The sequence below is a fragment of the Alosa sapidissima genome, chromosome 2 (genome assembly GCF_018492685.1).
Source record: "Alosa sapidissima isolate fAloSap1 chromosome 2, fAloSap1.pri, whole genome shotgun sequence".
Classification (NCBI taxonomy): domain Eukaryota; kingdom Metazoa; phylum Chordata; class Actinopteri; order Clupeiformes; family Clupeidae; genus Alosa; species Alosa sapidissima.
In genome coordinates this window covers 42,630,902-42,649,942 of record NC_055958.1, presented here as the reverse complement: position 1 = coordinate 42,649,942, position 19,041 = coordinate 42,630,902, and the positions used below count along the sequence as shown (strand labels likewise).

Genomic DNA, 19,041 nt, shown 5'->3' with positions numbered 1-19,041 from the left:
AGTCTTTGAAGGAACGAGTCCGAGACGAGACGGAGAAAGCAGAAATTGGTCTCGAGACCGGACTCGAGTACTACATCACTAGTGAATTACCTCAGTCAAAGCATTTTCACAAATAAAGTAGGCCTACTTTGATTTTCTGTAATCCTTACGGTTTACCTTTGATTATCCTTTTTCAATAAGCATCAAGATTATCAGCGTGATTTTGGTCTTACTAACCTTAATTGCCCTAAATTAAAAAAAAAAATCACAACTATTTTTGTAATTTTCACTTCCTCCCGTAATTTCTCCACAAGAAACAGCTAAAAACACGCAACTTCCATCCAGGCATTTTAGGTCGCAACAGTCTCAAAAAACCTTGTGAAATCCTGGAGGGACTGATTTTCTTCCCTTACTGCCACTGGGGAAAAAAAACAATTCCCTACCGACCCATGGCCTCAACTGACAACCAACAGGAACCAAACCTTTTTTTTATTATTCCCAACACAACAGTCAGCTACCACACAACACTCAACTACAACAAACAACACAACACTCAGCTACAACACAACACTCAACTACAACACACCAACACAACACTCAGCTACAACACAACAACAGTCAGCTACAACACAACACTCAGCTACAACACAACACTTAGCTACAACACAACACTCAACTACAACAAACAACACAACACTCAGCTACAACACAACACTCAACTACAACAAACAACACAACACTCAGCTACAACACAACACTCAGCTACAACAACACAACAGTCAGCTACAACACAACACTCAACTACAACACAACAACACAACACTCAGCTACAACAACATAACACTCAGCTACAACACAACAACACAACACTCAGCTACAACACAACACTCAGCTACAACAACACAACACTCAGCAACAGCACAACACTCAGCTACAACACAACACTCAGCTACAACACAACACTCAGCTACAACAACATAACAGTCAGCTACAACACAACACTCAACTACAACACAACACTCAGCTACAACACAACAACACAACACTCAGCTACAACACAACACTCAGCTACAACACAACACTTAGCTACAACACAAGACTCAGCTACAACAACACAACACTCAGCTACAACACAACAGTCAGCTACAACACAACACTCAACTACAACACAACACTCAGCTACAACACAACACTCAGCTACAACAACACAACAGTCAGCTACAACACAACACTCAACTACAACACAACACTCAGCTACAACACAACACTTAGCTACAACACAAGACTCAGCTACAACAACACAACACTCAGCTACAACACAACAGTCAGCTACAACACAACACTCAACTACAACACAACAACACAACACTCAGCTACAACACAACACTCAGCTACAACAACACAACAGTCAGCTACAACACAACACTCAACTACAACACTCAGCTACAACACAACACTCAGCTACAACACAACACTTAGCTACAACACAACACTCAGCTACAACACAACACTCAGCTACAACACAACACTCAGCTACAACACAAAACTCAGCAACAACACAACACACTTAGCTACTATACAACACTCAGCTACAACACAACACTCAGCTACAACACAACACTCAGCTACAAAGCAACACTCAGCTACAACACAAAAACACAACACTCAGCTACAACACAACACTCATCTACAACACAACACTCAGCTACAACACAACGACACAACACTCAGCTACAACACAACACTCAGCTACAACACAACACTCAGCTACAACAACACAACACTCAACTACAACACAACAACACAACACTCAGCTACAACACAACAACACAACACTCAGCTACAACACAACACTCAGCTACAACACAACAACACAACACTCAGCTACAACACAACACTCAACACTCAGCTACAACACAACACTCAGCAACAACACAACACTCAGCTACAACACAACACTCAGCTACAACACTCAGCTACGACACAACACAAACCTCAGACACGACACAACAACCACCATACATACACATCAACACATTATTAGAACATCCAAGTACCACACACACCAATACAACATACGACCACCAGACACACACACACACAATCACAGTGATCAGTGATACACAATGACAGTATCAGAGGATCCAATAAAACTGGAATAACGGCTGCTGAGGTATCCTGGTATTCTTAATTAATTGACGAGGCCTGCTTCCTAGTTCTACTGTCATTCACTATGGTTGCTATAGTTACCATTGATATGATATAACTTTTTCACCAGATCTGCCTCATGGGTGTCCCGATACACAGAATTAATAGCCCCATTGTCAGCCAATCAGAAGATAGTGTTTCTTATCTTTGGGGGATAAAATACAATACAACACAATACAATAAATAACAAACACACACACTCACACACACACACACACTCACATTCACATACACCAGACCAGACCAACTGCACAATGACAGTATCAATCAGAGCAATCGATTATCTGTTACTGCCGGCAGCTCTCACATAGAAATATGAGTGCCCAAGCAGTGTGCACATGTGTGTGTGTGTGTGCGCGTGTGTGTGGTGTGTGTGTGTGTGTGTTTGTATTAGTGTGTGTGGTGTGTGTGTGTGTGTGTTTGTATTAGTGTGTGTGTGTGTGTGTGTGCATGCCCGAGTGAGTTTAAGTCTATGCACAATGTGTGTTTACGTATTTGTGTCTGTTTGTTTTTCTGTGTTTGTATGAGTGTGTGTGTGTGTGTGTGCGTGCGTGTGTGTCTGTGCGTGTGTGTGTGCGTGCATGTGTGTGTGTGCGTTTGTGTGCACGCCTGAGTGAGTTGAAGTCTTTGCACAAATGTGTATGTGTTTACGTATTTGTGTCTGTCTGTTTTTCTGTGTGTGTGTTTGTGTGCGTGTGTGTGTATTTGTTAAACTGTATGATTGCGTTGTGTGTGTGTGTTTGTTAAACTGTATGATTGTGTTGTTTTGTGATTAAATCTAATTGAATTGCTGATTGTGTGGTTGTGGGTCTCCCAGCAGTGCAATCCTCTCAGAGTGAGCACCACTGTCAAAGGCAAGTGGTGCACACACACACACACATACAAAACACTCACACACACACTCACACACACACACACACACACACACATACACACACACAAACCGCCGTCTGTAATGACCTCTGAGAGAAAGGGCCAGGGAGTTTAATGCCTTTATGTGTGTGTGTGTGTGTGTGTGGACCAGCTGTTCCTGAAGCAGGGGGTCTCTACACACACACACACACACAATCACATGCATATATGTAGCTTTTAAAAAGCGGAAATATGTCCACTAGCATTTAAAAAGCACATCAAAGGTAGATTCTGGTTCGACTGCAGTCCCAGGCCTCGACGGGATTGGTTGCTTTCACCCTGTTGTTTCTGCAGTTTCATTCATAGCCTAGTAATGTCATGGCTAATAATACCCTATACTATTTTTGCCACCTTTGTAACATTTTAGTTTTAGTTTACCGTGGTGTATGACTTTAAACAGCGAGTGTGCTTGGTATGATGATCAGCTCCTCTAATGCAGGGTAGGACTACGTTTTGACAAGCATACAAATTCACCTTGTTCTTGCCCCATCTGAAATGACTCCTCTACTTTTGCTGCCTCCATCCTTTCTGTATTTGTTGTGTAAAAAAACGTTGTATATGATGGCACTGAAGTCTTAAGTTAGTAAATTGGCTAACAGTGTTAGTTGGTAACCAAATAGCACATTGCGCTACACGCTGCGTAGGCTACGTGCATTCTCTCTCATGCTGATCTGCGTTCAGTAGCCAAGTGCGTAATATTGCAAAAGTTGAAAAAATAAATGTGTTTATTGTAGCCTACAGAAAATAAATAGCCTATCATACTGTCAGTTAATTGCCTACAGTGCAGTGAAGAGTTTGGAGAGTAAAGTTATAGGGCAACTTGAAGTTTTATGAAAATAATTTACGAACCAGAACATAAAGACCATGAAGCTTCTATTTCTTGCAGCTGTTAAAACACCCGCTAGATAGTTTAAATACCCACCAACATTCGTTTTTGCAGTACAGATTATTTCTGAAAGTTATTTGTCTACTAGGCCTAGCCTAGCCTACTGGCTGATTTATCAAACGAGTGCTTTCTCGTTCGTCCTCCGCAAACTACAGGTGTTTCGGTAAAGAGCCATTGAATAAGCGATGCCAAGCAAGTTCTGTAACACTTTTTGTGACATTCAGCAAATATCTCCTCATTTAATGTAAGTTCCTTCGGACATTTAGGCCTATACGTTCTAAAACATTATTATGCTTCACTAAATCCTTCTCGTTTTCTTTCATTTGTCCAGCTAACTTTTCCATTGAAACTAGCCATTTATGATGGATTACACACTCGACATTCTGGAATGGCCTGCACGATCAAGGCCAAATTAAGTTATTACGCAGCCACTGTGTCAGCAGCATGAGTGCTGACGGTGACGGTGCGTTTCTGATGTCAGATTATTATGTAGGCTAGCCTACTAGACTGTTCTCACGTTGCAGCGCTTTACTTATATGAAGTAGCATTAATCAATATGAAGGGCAGAGGGGGATAAATGTTGTCCCCACCGGGGATAAAAATAATTTAGCAGAGGTAGGGATAGGAAAACCAGAGGGGGGGAAATCCTCACCATCACCCCCTACAAATCGCACCCTGCAGACACCAAATCAACCCCCTCCCACACACACACACACACACACACACTATTACAGACACCAGATCAACCCCCTCCCACACACACACACACACTATTACAGACACAAGATCAACCCCCTCCCACACACACACACTATTACACCAGATCAACACCACACACACACACACACACTATTACAGACACCAGATCAACCCCCTCCCACACCACACACACACACACACACACACACACACACACACACTACTAGTGACACACTGACTTCATCTAAACGTTGCGTGCGTGTGTGGGCTCGATGGTGTTTTATGCCCCCCAACACCTAACCCTAACCTTAACCCATGACTTAAAGGCACCTAATCCTAAACCTAGCCCTAACCCTAACCTTAACCCATGCCTAAGCATAGTGCCTTCCAGGCAGCCCTGCCTTGAAGACAACGTTGGGGGCATAAAACACCATCGAGCCCACGCACGCACGCACGCACGCAACTAATCAATGACGTCGTCTCGTTCCCACTTCTCACACCAATATATGCCAGAACCGGCTCCGTCACCAGAACAGCCCACCGATGAGATCAACCATTAGAACACTCTAGAACCAGCCGGCTCCGTCACCAGAACACCCCCACTTCCCCCCCGCGAGATTAGTCATTAGAACACTGGAAGCAACACTTCTAATGGCGTCCCAGTGGGAACGTCACCAGAACAGCCCCGCCAGATCGAGATCAGGCATTAGAACACTGGAGGCAACACTTCTAATGGTGTCCCGGAATGTGAACCTCTGACCGCACCTTTCCCGTTAACACGGAGCCAGCAGCTCCTCTGACCGCACCTTTCCCGTTAACACTAACACAGCACATCGGTCTGAAGCAGAACATCAGAACATTAGTGGCTCTGAAGCAGAACCGGCACCAGTGGCCCGGTCAGCGGTGACGCAAGTGAGAGCGGCCGCTAGAACACTGCTGAACCAACAACACGCCCATTTCAACACATTTTGTGTTTTTTTATATATATATATAATATCTTTTTTACACATTTCAACACATTTGTGTGTGTGTGTGTTTTATAATGGAATCTAAATTCTTTCTAGAATAATATCGTAATTCTGGAATAACATCTGAATTCTAGAATAATATACAAAGTACAAATATTTTTTACTCCTCAATTTAAGAAATATTTGGTGGGATTTGCCTTTGTCAAAAAGCAACAATTTGCCAGAGATGCACTTTTTTGAGTACAGGCTACTGTCACGGTTTTGTCAAGCATTTCGGAGAAATTGCCACAGTTTAGTTCTTTGGTGGGTTAGTTCTTTCTCTTAACTTCTGTCAGTCTAGTTCAGACTGCACTTTAGCATAGTTGGAAGTCATACTTCATATTTAAAACACTCTTTTTTTTTTTTAATAGTGAACCATTCATTTAACAAAGTAACAGACCACATTATAGACTGTTAAACTAAGATCATCAGCCAGAATATGTGTGTGCATGGGCGTGCGTGCGTGCGTGTGTGTGTGTGTGCGTGCGCGCATCCTACCTCTCGTACGGCATCACTTTTCTCGCAGTCTGTTGATAACACCGGGAAGAACTCTGAAAATACAACATAGACATAACACACACCTATGAACCTCATGGCCAATCACCAGACAGGTTGCTAATCGCTTCAACTAACTGAAGATACAGTCAGGCAAGCACGTTTTTAATTTCAATTCCTCTCAAGTTTCAAAGATAACTTTTATATTCCGACATTTACCACCGTGGAAGGAATGTCACTTGCTCATGTTGAAGTTTTAAATTTGTAAATTTAAATTAAATGTAAATTTAATCACAATAATATCAACAACACACACGCACGACAACACACACATTCTCCAGTTCCCCACCTGCGTGAGGGCTGCAGCTCGAGAGGCACCACAGCATGATGTGAAGAAGCGCGAAAAGTTGCCGCCAGCAAGAGCTCTCCATCACCAGATAAGTTCACTCGTACTCAAAAAGGTCTCGCGGCGATGTGCGGTGTCTTGCTACAGTAGCTCAGTGCCAGGCGTGTTGGCTGCTGTCGTGGGTACCGTAAAGTTCAGGCAAAGCCAGTCCGCGTCTGAGGAAAACCAAGAGTGCGCGAGTGTTTTATACTCTCCGTGGGGCTGTGGCCAATCAACGCCCAAGTCGCGATCTACCCAGTGGTCAAGTTAACAAGCTGGCACCGACTAGGGGTGCGGGGGAGGGGTGGGGGTATCGTGCGTAATGCGCAACCACACAGGGCCAATGCGTAATGCTGGCGGCGGGAAAGCCCAGCCGAGCTCAGCAGGAGGTAAAGCGGGAGCTCATATTACTGCAGGAGACAAGAGACTCTCTGCTTATCTCCCTCTCTCTCCTCCATCTCTCTCTCCTCCATCTCTCTCTCCTTCAGTCTTTCTACTTTTTCTGCTCATCTCTCTGTCTCTCTGTTTCTCCCCTTCCATCTCTATTTTCATCTCTTTATTAATATCTCTCTTCTTCTGTCTCTGTCTGTCCATCTCTCTCTCCACATTGTTATCTCTCTCCCTGTCTCTGAATTTGATTTAGTTTAAAATGCTTTATTGGTATTATAGATAGATAGATAGATAGATAGATAGATAGATAGATAGATAGATAGATACTTTATTGATCCCCAAGGGGAAATTCAAGGTCTTAGTAGCATACAGACATCACACACAACATGCACTTACAGCAGAAAAAGTAATATAAGTAAATAAATATAAAAAAATAACACATTCATTCATATTGGTATTATAAATAACACATTCTTGCTTTATTGGTATACAACACAATAACCTCACAGTATAATTATACAACACAATAACCCCACAGTATAATCATACAACACAATAACCCCACAGTATAATCATACAACACAATAACACACAATAACCCCACAGTATAATCATACAACACAATAACCCCACAGTATAATTATACAACACAATAACACACAATAACCCCACAGTATAATCATACAACACAATAACCCCACAGTATAATTATTGTACCAATTATTGTACCACACAATATAATTATACAACACAATAACCCCACAGTATAATCATACAAAACAATAACCCCACAGTATAATTATTGTACCCCACAGTATAATTATACAACACAATAACCCCACAGTACAATTATGCAACAGTTGTTGCTTACTCTTCACTTATAGGCCTAATAAAAGATACACTTACGCCTACACTTAAACAAAGAGAATTAGAAACTATTCTGGCAATGTCTCGATTCATAACTTAATTGCATTTTTGTCTGCTTTTAATCACTTTATTATGAACATTAAATGTATGCTATTTTGCACGCTAAAATCTGATTAATCACAAGTACAATAAAGAATGGGAACGTAAGTTGGATATTCTAAGTTGTAATTCCCCTGTATGTCCTGTTGGTGACCTCAGTGAGAAGTGCCTGTTTAGACGCTCTTAGCCAGTAACGAGTACTCTGGATCAGTCGTAGATCTACGAGTGTTTTCACAATGTTCTTAAAGGAGCTCTAAGCGATGCCAGGTAACGTCACTTCTGTTAACGCTCTTAAAGGTGCTCTAAGTGATGCTGGGTAACGTCACTTCTGTTGACGTTCAAACAAAACAGAGAGCTAGCTCGTTACTGTACACCTCCCCCTGCAATTGAAACTCTCCTAAACGTGCATCTCGTCGGTGATTTGCTGGAACAGTTTGTTATGTTTTTATGGCCCAGGTTGTTTTTGTTGCCGTTTTTGGAGAAAAAGAGAGAGAGTGTGTGTGTGTGTAACGCGTAACCCTGTGTCGTGTGTCGGCGAGTCAGGCCAGAGACCAGCTGTGTGTCTGTGTGTGTGCTGTGTGTGTGTGCGTGTGTGTGTGTGTGTGTGTGTGTGAAAACTTCCCCTAATGGAAACAGTAAGCTTAGAATATTAAATGTCATTTGTTTTGCTGACTGAGGTGTGTGACACAGTAAAGAGTCAGATAATAAAGTCTCAGTGTGTGTGTGTGTGTGTGTGTATGTGTGTGTGTGTCCAGTCATGTTTTCCATTATTACAGAGAAGTGGACATCAGAGAGATAATCCAGCAGAAAGCAGATTGATGCCTTTTAATAAAGTGAAAGAGGAGACCGCTGTTAGGACTCACACACACACACACTATACACACATACACACACTATACACTATACACATACACACACACACACACACACACACACACAGTATACACACACACACATACACCACACACAGACACTCTCGCTCTCTCTCACTCTCTCTCTATCTCTCTCACTCTATTTCTCTCTCAAACACACACACAGTCTCTCCCTCTCTCTCTATATATATTCTTTATCTCTCTCTCTCACTCACACACACACTTTTTCTCATGTGATGGACATTATAGAATATTACACAGTGTCTAGCGTATTATCACCCGGAGAGAAGACATACTCTTTTCTGATTGGCTGGCGGGGTGGCTTTTAATTCTGAATAACGGGGCACCTATGGAGTAGATCTGGTAAATAAAAGTTTAAACGCTGTTCCATATCAATGCTTATGAATGGTAACTATAACAACGACAGTAGGACGACGGTTGAGCCTGGAAGCAGGCTTCAACAATGGAATCAACTGTAAATGTCACCAGCCAAGGGCCAGTAGCCTTAAGTACCAACAGATCCCAGTTACACACACCACAACACGAGATTACGTTTTTTGGTAAAAATACAGATTTATTTAACATGTAATAACACATGGGTCGCCACTCTAGACAGGAGGGTAAAACTTATAGGGGCGGACATGTTCAGGGTTGGCCACTCAAAACCACACGTGTAGTCAATCCCATCTCGGAGCCATAAGGCACTTCAAAAGTCATAAGCACGAATCACCACCTGTTCTCATTTCACCATCCGTGGACACAGCACACAGTAATGCACACAGTAATGATTTGTGACGTCACGCCCACACACTAAAAAGGCCCTTAACCGTTGCCCACTACAACTCCACCCACTGCCCAGTTACTGCAGCCCACCCGCACATAAGACACAACATTCACAAACACAAAAAAAGAATAAGAAGAAAATTATTGTCCATTGGCCGGGATCCTCCAGGCCAAAAGGAAAATAAAAACAACAAATCACTGTTCCAAGGGGATTGGTATCAGTCTCACCGGGGCCTCTGGGAAATGTAGTCCGCTACCGGATCGGCAGTGAGCCTAGTTCTTGAAGGTGACGTCACGGCGACACGAGGTTCACGTCAGCACGCCAGTGGAGTCCTCAACCACGGAAGCGGAAGCAGCACTGAGTCCCGGCTGAAACTGTCGACAAAACACAGGCCATTAGACCACTCCAGCCAGCAGTGTCAGCGACGCTCACTCGCACAACGATGCAGAGTTGGAATATCACCGTCCCTTTTGATCCACTTTGCGAACGAACTGTTTTATCATTGTTCAGCAAGCGATCACGGCAGCAAAGTTGTTGTTCCTGGCCTGTCGGCCTGTCTTGCCCCATTCGTTCTGTGATCTCCTTGCGCTGTAACTGTCTTATCATTGTTTGCAGGAGTCACGCAACGTGGGTAAGCTAGTAGTTTTGTGCGAGTTGTTTGGTCCTTTGGTGTGCACTCCATTCGCTCCGTGATCTCCTTGCATTAGAACTGTTTTACCATTGTTCGCAGGAGACACGCGACAGTAGCGAGGTTGTAGCAGCTGGCCCACTTCTCTGTGTTGTCCTGTGCTCTTTAAAAGCGCTCTTGTTGTTTAGTCGTGAGCGGCGCGACTTTAAGTTGAATATAGATTACATAGGCTACTGGGGAGGGTTTCCTTAGGGGTTTTCCTGGGGATTATTATTTTGTCTTTTGGGGATATTTTTATTTCTACATTTTCCTTTCCTCCGGCGCCGGCCTGCCTTTATTGTAATCTAATCTAAACTGTAAACTGAAAGCAATCACGTTTGTGCTCTAGTTTTGGAGAGCTCTTCTTTTGTTAAGTGATTTTGCTATTTAATGTTATTTTGTTTATTGGTTTATCCACACTGGGAGCTTTGAAGCAGTCGGCTATGTTATAGTAGCCAATTAGTTATAGCCTAAATAAAAGGTCTTGTTTGTGCTGCACTTGAGTAGCTTGTAATAGCAGCATAATTTGTTTAATCTGCTACATACTGTTTGAATTTATTGTGGCCTTAGGCCGAAGAGGTCTTTTTTGACCGAAGATACTTTTCTCTCTCGTTTTTGGACCTTTTTGCGTCTTGCCTTTTTGCATTTTTGTCGAGGCTACCGCCTACCGCCTCCTAGTGGCCTGACCTAAAAATAGGCTGAATGGACTGCTGCTGCTGTTGTGGTGATTTGTTTGCTTGTGTGGTGTTCATGTGTGTCCTGAACAATATATTCCATTTTTGAACACACCTGTTTGCATTTCTTGAAGTCTTTTAGTTAGAGTTAAAACCATTTAATGTTTTGTGGTGCTTTATAAAGCCATTTAGTTATTATTTCTTAACTTTAGTTTATCTTCACTCTGTCTGAGTGGTGGTGGATAAATCCACCTGGCGCCCAACCGTTACGCTACCCCACTACCGCCACAGATATGACCTTTACTGTGGCGATCGTCCAGCGTAGATGTCACGGTCAGCAGGCAACGGTCAGCAGTCAGCAGGCAGCGGTCAGCAGGAAGCAGGAAGCAGGACTTCTCCCCTACTCCAACCCCCCCAGTCTTCTTCTTCTTCTTCTTCTTTCGGTTTTTATGGCGGTTGGCAACTAACTTTAATGGTGCATTACCGCCACCAAACAAAAACAAACCAAAACAAAACAAAACAAAACAAAAAGATAATACTAAATTATTTTAATTAGTCCTGTATTCCTCAGGAAGCCAATTACATAGTTTACACACATTTCCCCTGTGTTTCTTTGCAGAATCTCTTCTAAGTTTAGCCTCAGCTGTTCTCCTTGTAATTGTGAGACTAGTCTTTGTCTTTCTTCCTGATATTTACTACAGTGTAAAATAACATGCTCTATAGTCTCTGGACTACCACAGAATTCACAGTTGCCATCAGCATGCTTCTTCATTATTAACAAAGTTTTATTTAGACGTGTGTGTCCATATCTCATTCTAGAAAACACATCCTCCTCCTCCTTGCTTCTGTTCGTATTTCTGCTCTTTCCCACTTTATTCTGAATATTATAGAACTGTCTTCCAGTCTGCCCACTGTCCCATAATGTTTGCCATTTACCCTTAACTATGTTTTTGACCAAACTTTTAATTTCTGCTTTGCTGTAGTTTACTTCAACATCTACATTAGAATGTCTAGCTGCTTGCTTAGCACTTTTATCTGCTAACTCATTTCCTATAACTTCTATATGAGCTGGTACCCATACCAGAGTTATAGCAATTCCTGACTTTACTAGATTATTTGCAACTTTCAGTATATCATATACAATGTCCTGCCTTGACTTTGACTGAAATGTTTTAATACTGATCAAAGCTGAGCTGGAATCTGAAGCAATTACTGCCTTCCTTGGCCTATTGACCTCCACCCAAAGCAAAGCTAGCCACACAGCAATCAATACAGCTGTGTAAACTGCTAAATCATCACTGATTCTTTTTCCAACTTTAATGTTTAATTTTGGAATGACATATGCAACCCCCATTCTTTTATCAGTTAATTTAGATGCATCTGTATATATAGTTATATCCTCACTATACCTCTCCATTAAATAGCTCTGCACCCTGTATTTGGCCATGTCATTATTTTGTTTTTCTTCCAATAATCCCAAATCAGTGGACACCTCCCTAGAAACCCATGGTGGGGTATCTGGGAAAGGTACAGTGGGACTTATGTTTAGTTCATTAAACCCCATTTCATTTACTTTACCATTGATGACCCAACCAAAACTTCTGACTTGAGCGTTTCCACACTCTTGGCATTGCTTCAATACCGACTGACTCATATGACCTTCATTATGACCTCTCAAGTTTGCCCAATACACAAGGGCCAGCTGATCTCTTCTAACTGAGTGACTCATATGACCTCTCAAGTTTGCCCAATACACAAGGGCCAGCTGATCTCTTCTAAGGTGAAGAGGCATTTCTCCCATCTCCACCTGGATAGCTGTTACTGGCGTGGTTTTGACAGCACCACAACATAACCTTAACGCCTGATTCTGGATCACATCCAACTTATTCAGCCAAGTTTTGGCTGCAGAGCCATATATTATGCAACCATAGTCAAATACAGACCTGATCAATCCTGTATAAATTGTTCTTAGAGCAGGTCTACTTGCTCCCCACTCCACTCCGCATAGACATCTCATTACATTTAATACTTTCTAACATTTATCAATTATTTTTTGAATATGCACTGCCCATGTTAATCTTTGATCTAACATATGCCCAAGTATTTAAAGAAATCAACCCTTTCTAACTCATTATTGGATAACTTCACTTTTATTTCCTTAGCCAATTTCTTTCTAGAGAAAAACATTGTTTTGGTCTTATCAATTGAGATTCTAAAACCCCATCTAATAGACCATTTACCCACTACTGTACATCAACTGCTAGCTGTATTTTATTCGCCACAAATTCTACATTCCTCCCTCTTTTCCATAAAGCCCCATCATCTGCAAACAATGCTACATCTACAAAATGCTCCACTTCCTTAAAAATGTCATTTATCATGATGGAGAACAACAAAGGACTGATAATACTCCCTTGCGGGATACCATTTTCTACCTGATAGCTCTCACTTGTCACCCCATTTATCCTTCCTCACCATTATTGTTCTTTCTGACAAAAATTCCTTAATCCATGTGAACACTCTCCCTTTTATTCCCATATGATTTAACTTCATCAAAAGTCCTTCCTCCACATCATGTCGTATGCTTTCTCAATATCACAAAAGACAGCCACCACTGACTCCTTATTTACTTGAGCTCGTCTTATTACATCCTCCAAGAATACTAAAGGATCCATAGTACCTCTTCCTCTTCTAAAACCACTCTGATAATTATGTATCAATCCTTTAGACTCAACTATATATATATAAGTCTATCATTCATAATTCTTTCCATTGTTTTCCCCATTTGAGATGTAAGTGCTATTGGCCTGTAGGAATCTTTGGATCTTTCCCATGTTTTTTAATAGGGATAACTATAGATTCTTTCCATGCTCTTGGACTAATTCCCTCTGTCCATACCTTATTATATAGAAACAATAACACTTCCTTTCCTTTGTCAGTTAAGTTTTCCAACATAGCATAACAAATCCCATCCCCCCCTGGTGAAGACTTACCTAACTTTCTCAGAGCATTATTGAGTTCAGTTCATGTGATTAATTCATCCACCACCCCTTTTATCACACCTTCATCCTCAAAATCATGTTTACATTTTTCCATTGTTTCTGCTTTTGCTCTCTTTTCCTGTTGGCTAACATTTTCATTACTATGTACCTTACTCAGGACCTTTGCAATGATCTCTGCTTTGCCAATGTTACTGGTGATTACATTCTGAGCATCATTGAACACAGGATGTCCATATTCTTTTCCCCTCCCTTACATGATCTTTATACTCCTCAAACTCTCTCCACTGGAGTCATTCTTCCTATAGAGTCACAAAACCTTCTCCAGCAACCATTCTTAGCCTCCCTTATAGTTTTCCTTACAACTGCTTGAGATTTCTTAAACTTAATTAGTATTTGGAAATGATTTGTTCTTTTCAAAACTCTGAAAGCTTTGTTCCTATCTTTAATTGCTTTTTTGCATTCATTAGACCACCACGGCACTATTTTACTTAAATTCTTGGGTTTAGATTTAGGAATAGCAAAACTTCAGCACTAATTATGCCAACACTAATATCTTTGCATAAACTTTCTATATCTTTATTCATATCTATTACTGACATCATCTCATCACTAAACTCTCTAAATTTGTCCCAATCTGCTTTTTCTAATATCCATTTCTCATTTTTGACTTCATGCTCAAGTGCAACTTCCATTCCTACTTGAATTTTAACAGGGGATTGGTCACTACCTATAGTGTTATCCTTCAATACCTCCCAATCACATTTGTCTGCTAATGACATTGTAGCTAATGTGAGGTCTATTGCTGATTCTGTTCCCCTAGCAATGTCCAGTCTAGTCCCTGATCCATCATTCAGACAAACTAATCCTTCCTCATCCATAAATTCTAAAATCACTTCCCCATTGACATCATTCTTATCCCCCCACAAAGTACTATGTGCATTAAAATCACCACACCACATCACTCTCCCCTTTGTATCCTTCCAAATGTCTGCCAATTGGCTTAATTCTAATTGCCTACATGGATTATAGAAATGTATTATCTCTATAATGCCTTCATTTGACCAGACCTCTATTATTGTATATTCTAGATCCTTCCCTCTTTTAAGTTCCCTATATTGAATTCCTTTTTGAACAAAAGTTATGATTCCCCTACCTTTTCCCACTTCTCTATCTCTCCTTATTGAGGTATATCCTTTAATAATAAAATCCAGTTTGGGAATCAACCAGCTTTCCTGTACACAAATAACATTGGTTTTACATGCATATCATCAATATATTTTTTTAATTCCTGCCCATTCGCTATTAAGCTCCTCGCATTCCATTGCAGAACAATTAAGACCATTATGCACCCCCACCCCATGTCTGTGATTGTTGAACTTCATCATTAAGAATGTCTCTTACTTTTTCCCAGGGCATTCCCTTTACATCCAGGAATTTTTCGGCTGACTTAACAATTATTTTAATTCTTTCAGTTCTACTTTTGGTCTGTGCTGAACAATTAATTATCTCAGCCATGAAGAGCACAAAATCACCTTTACTCACAATCAATGTATCTTCTTTTAATTTATCACACTTTACACATTCCCTTACACCTTTAGACCCATCCTTCATTATTTCTACCGGTACACTTCTTGGGACTTTCTTAATTGCCTCTGCATAAGAAACACCCTGGACTATCTTAACTGGACTATTTTAACTGGACTATCTTACGAAACACCCTGGACTATTTTAACTCGCTGTACCTCCTGCATTCTTTTATTAGCCTCACATCCACCAAATGCTGCGCTATGTTCTCCTCCCCAATTACAACACTTTAGTTTTGCCCCCTCTTCACACTTTCCATATTCATGTTCACCACTACATTTGCTACATCTTTGTTTGCCCTTGCATATCGCCGCTACATGCCCATATCTTTGGCATTTAAAACAACGCAGTGGTGGAGGGATATGTAAACCTTGACATCATAGCTCATGTAACCTATAAAGACTTTTCCTGGGAGTTTGTCTTCCTCAAAAGTTAACATTATTGATAGACTGTCACATATATTTCCATTCCATCTTGTTTTAAGTCGTTTTGCTTCCCTTATTTTAACATTGCTTATTCCTTCTTTCACTGAGTCCACTGACTCACTTAGAGGAATCCCTGAAATTACACCCCTAACAAACTTTTTGTCATACGCCAATGAACACTTCACTCGCTGTTCATTTAATTTATTTATCTTTATTGCTTTCTGTTGTTGCTCCTCATTTTTACATATTACCAGCAAAGAACCATTCCTCAATTTTTTAGCGCTCCTTACCTCCCCAATATCTTTACGTAGAGTTTTGGATAGTTGAGTTGGGCTCCACTCGTCAAATGTAGTTCCCTCTTGTAACAGTTTGACAAACACCATAAACTCATCTTCACTCCTTTTCATCGTTTTTACTCCTTTATCAATATCACTATTATCTGATTCGTCTCTATCTTTACCTTTCCGTTTATTATTTACTCCTTTATCAATATCACTGTTATCTGATTCGTCTCTATCTTTACCTTTCCGTTTATTATTTACTCCTTTATCAATATCACTATTATCTGATTCGTCTCTATCTTTACCTTTCCGTTTATTATTTACTCCTTTATCAATATCACTATTATCTGATTCGTCTCTATCTTTACCTTTCCGTTTATTATTTACTCCTTTATCAACATCACTATTATCTGATTCGTCTCTATCTTTACCTTTCCCTTTATTATTCACTACTTTCCACCCTTCCAATCTCCCGCTTCCAAAATCCATCTCCTCATCCTCACTTCCTGATCCGTCATTTCCTAACTCCTGACCATTCACAGTCCAGTCGTTGCCATCCGCCTGAATCTCGCGATCAACAGACAATCGCCTACGCTCCTTTCCTCCAGATGCCGCCATAGAGCTCCCTCCGGCTAGCCCCAGGATTTGCTATTGCCGAGCTGCTTTGCTTAAGGCTTGTTTCCACCTGTCATCATCTCGAAGTCCAACGCGCACAGTCCCGCCGCTCACTGCCTCTTATCCGAGCTACAATCACCACACCAGCCAACCAGCACGGTAGCCAGATGATTGCCCATCAAGGCTGACGGGTGTGGGAAATCGTCTAGAGCACCACGCAGGCTTCGGGGCAGGGAAAAGAATCAGTACACAAGCATCCTACCACACAAACAACACTGTCATTGCTCATCTAAGAGTCCATAATGTCTATAACGGCAACAGTCCATATAACAATAATGTCCATAACTGCAACAGTCCCTATAACAATAATGTCCAAAACTGCAACAGTTCATATAACACTAATGTCCAAAACTGCAACAGTTCATATAACATTGGTCTCCATATCATAATCAGTCCCCACACAACACATACACATCCTCCCCGCCCACGACATAAACAAGTTAACTGTCCATGCTATCACTGTTATAGGGCCAACGAAAGTTGTACAAGTTGGCTCCTTTTCAAACGGAACTGCGTGTTTCCTTTGCGTGTCGGGGAGTTCTTTGCCTCTTGCCCTCGTCCATTAATTCCGTATAACAGGACACCTCGTCGGCCATTATCCCACACAGAACAAGAACACTGTCAAAGATTCTATAGTTAACTAAGATGAATCATAAGACGATTCACCAATGGAACGAAATGGCACTAGTTCCGGACTCCTAAATAGGCGTGTCAAAACATAAACTTTTCTCTGAATAAGCAATAATAATATATACATATAATTTTGTATACTATTTTACAGTCATTGTTTGTGTGTGATGCCAATGAAACACTCTTTCGGACACGGAATGAATAATTCAATTTTGCCCCGTTAACCGAGCTAGCTAGCTAGCTAGCTAACGTTAGCACAGTAAACGGAAAGTGAATGGGAATGTTCGCTAGCTAGCTAGCAGCTAAGCACTTTGGTTAAACTTATATATTGTCGCAAACAAACCTGAAATAACTTATGTTCAGCAACTTTGTGGTAGTCTACTAGTTTTAACAAAAAATATGTTAGGTTAGTTTATCAACCATCTCTGAGTGTAGAGCCTCTGAGAACAGGTGGCTGTGCACCAGAGCTTTGAGGACACAGTGACAGATCACGAACAAAGCTATTTTTGTCTTTATTTGTTTCGTTGGAAAAAAACAATTTCAATGTCGGAATGTAAGGGAGACATGTGGCTTGTAGAAAATGGGTTCAAACCTTACATCGCTGAATGTATAGGGGCTAAGGGATTGGTCATATTCCGTGAAAATGTTAATTTCTCCCATAGGAATACATAGACACTGGACCTCCCGCTAGACTCCTAAATGGGCGTGACAGCTTCGAACCCCACGTCACAACGTGCCAGAATTTACCCTCTTATGAATCGTCTCGCTTTATCAACTGTCTCTGACACTGTGCTTCTAATGACCAAGAAGGGTATATTTGTCACATACACAGTTACTGTATACAGAGCGTCTATGAATTTGAATGAAAAGAAGCGCAGGCTCAGCCTGATGAGCCAAGATGTAGGAGCCAAGATGTAGGGTCTGGGAACTCACCATTGGCATCAAGATGTAGGGTCTGGGAACTCACCATTGGCATCAAGATGTAGGGTCTGGGAACTCACCATTAGCATCAAGATGTAGGGTCTGGGAACTCACCATTGGCATCAAGATGTAGGGTCTGGGAACTCACCATTGGCAAGATGTAGGGTCTGGCACAACCAATCAGAGGGCTATCCGGACTACGGTAGACATAGCCTCACACTAATGCACACACACTCACTAATACACACACACACACACACACACATATACTTGCACATACACACATGCTATATCCTTCATACACACTCAAGTAAGAAATGTTTGTGTGTGTGCATCTATGTCAGAAGTGTGTGTGTGTGGGTGGTAGTGCTTTTGTAAGTGTTACCTGATCAGTCTATTAGAAAAACACAGAGGACCATGCTGTGTGTGTGTGTGTGAGGACCATGCTGTGTGTGTGTGTGTGTGTGTGAGGACCATGCTGTGTGTCATCATCGCTTGCCTTTTTGTGCACGCTCCCATCTTAAATGTAGTCGTGTGTGTGTGTGTGTGTGTGTATGAGTGTGTGTGTGTGTGTGTGTGTGTTCAGGCATGTGGGAATA

The 19,041-nt window shown here is 41.4% G+C and overlaps 1 protein-coding gene across 4 annotated transcripts in view; it reads right to left on the bottom strand.

Moving 5' to 3' along the window:
• Positions 1 to 6,734, bottom strand: part of nms (neuromedin S) — a 30,964-nt gene extending 24,230 nt beyond the window's left edge. For all 4 annotated transcript variants that reach the window (XM_042084250.1, XM_042084248.1, XM_042084249.1 and 1 more), the window contains exons 1-2: positions 6,536 to 6,734; positions 6,190 to 6,242 (exon numbers count right to left, since the gene is read on the bottom strand). In XM_042084250.1, the coding sequence (XP_041940184.1) occupies positions 6,190 to 6,242; positions 6,536 to 6,617 (135 nt within the window). In that variant the 5' untranslated portion in view covers positions 6,618 to 6,734. The remainder of the gene's footprint in view (positions 1 to 6,189; positions 6,243 to 6,535) is intronic.
• Positions 6,735 to 19,041: the final 12,307 nt, after the last annotated feature.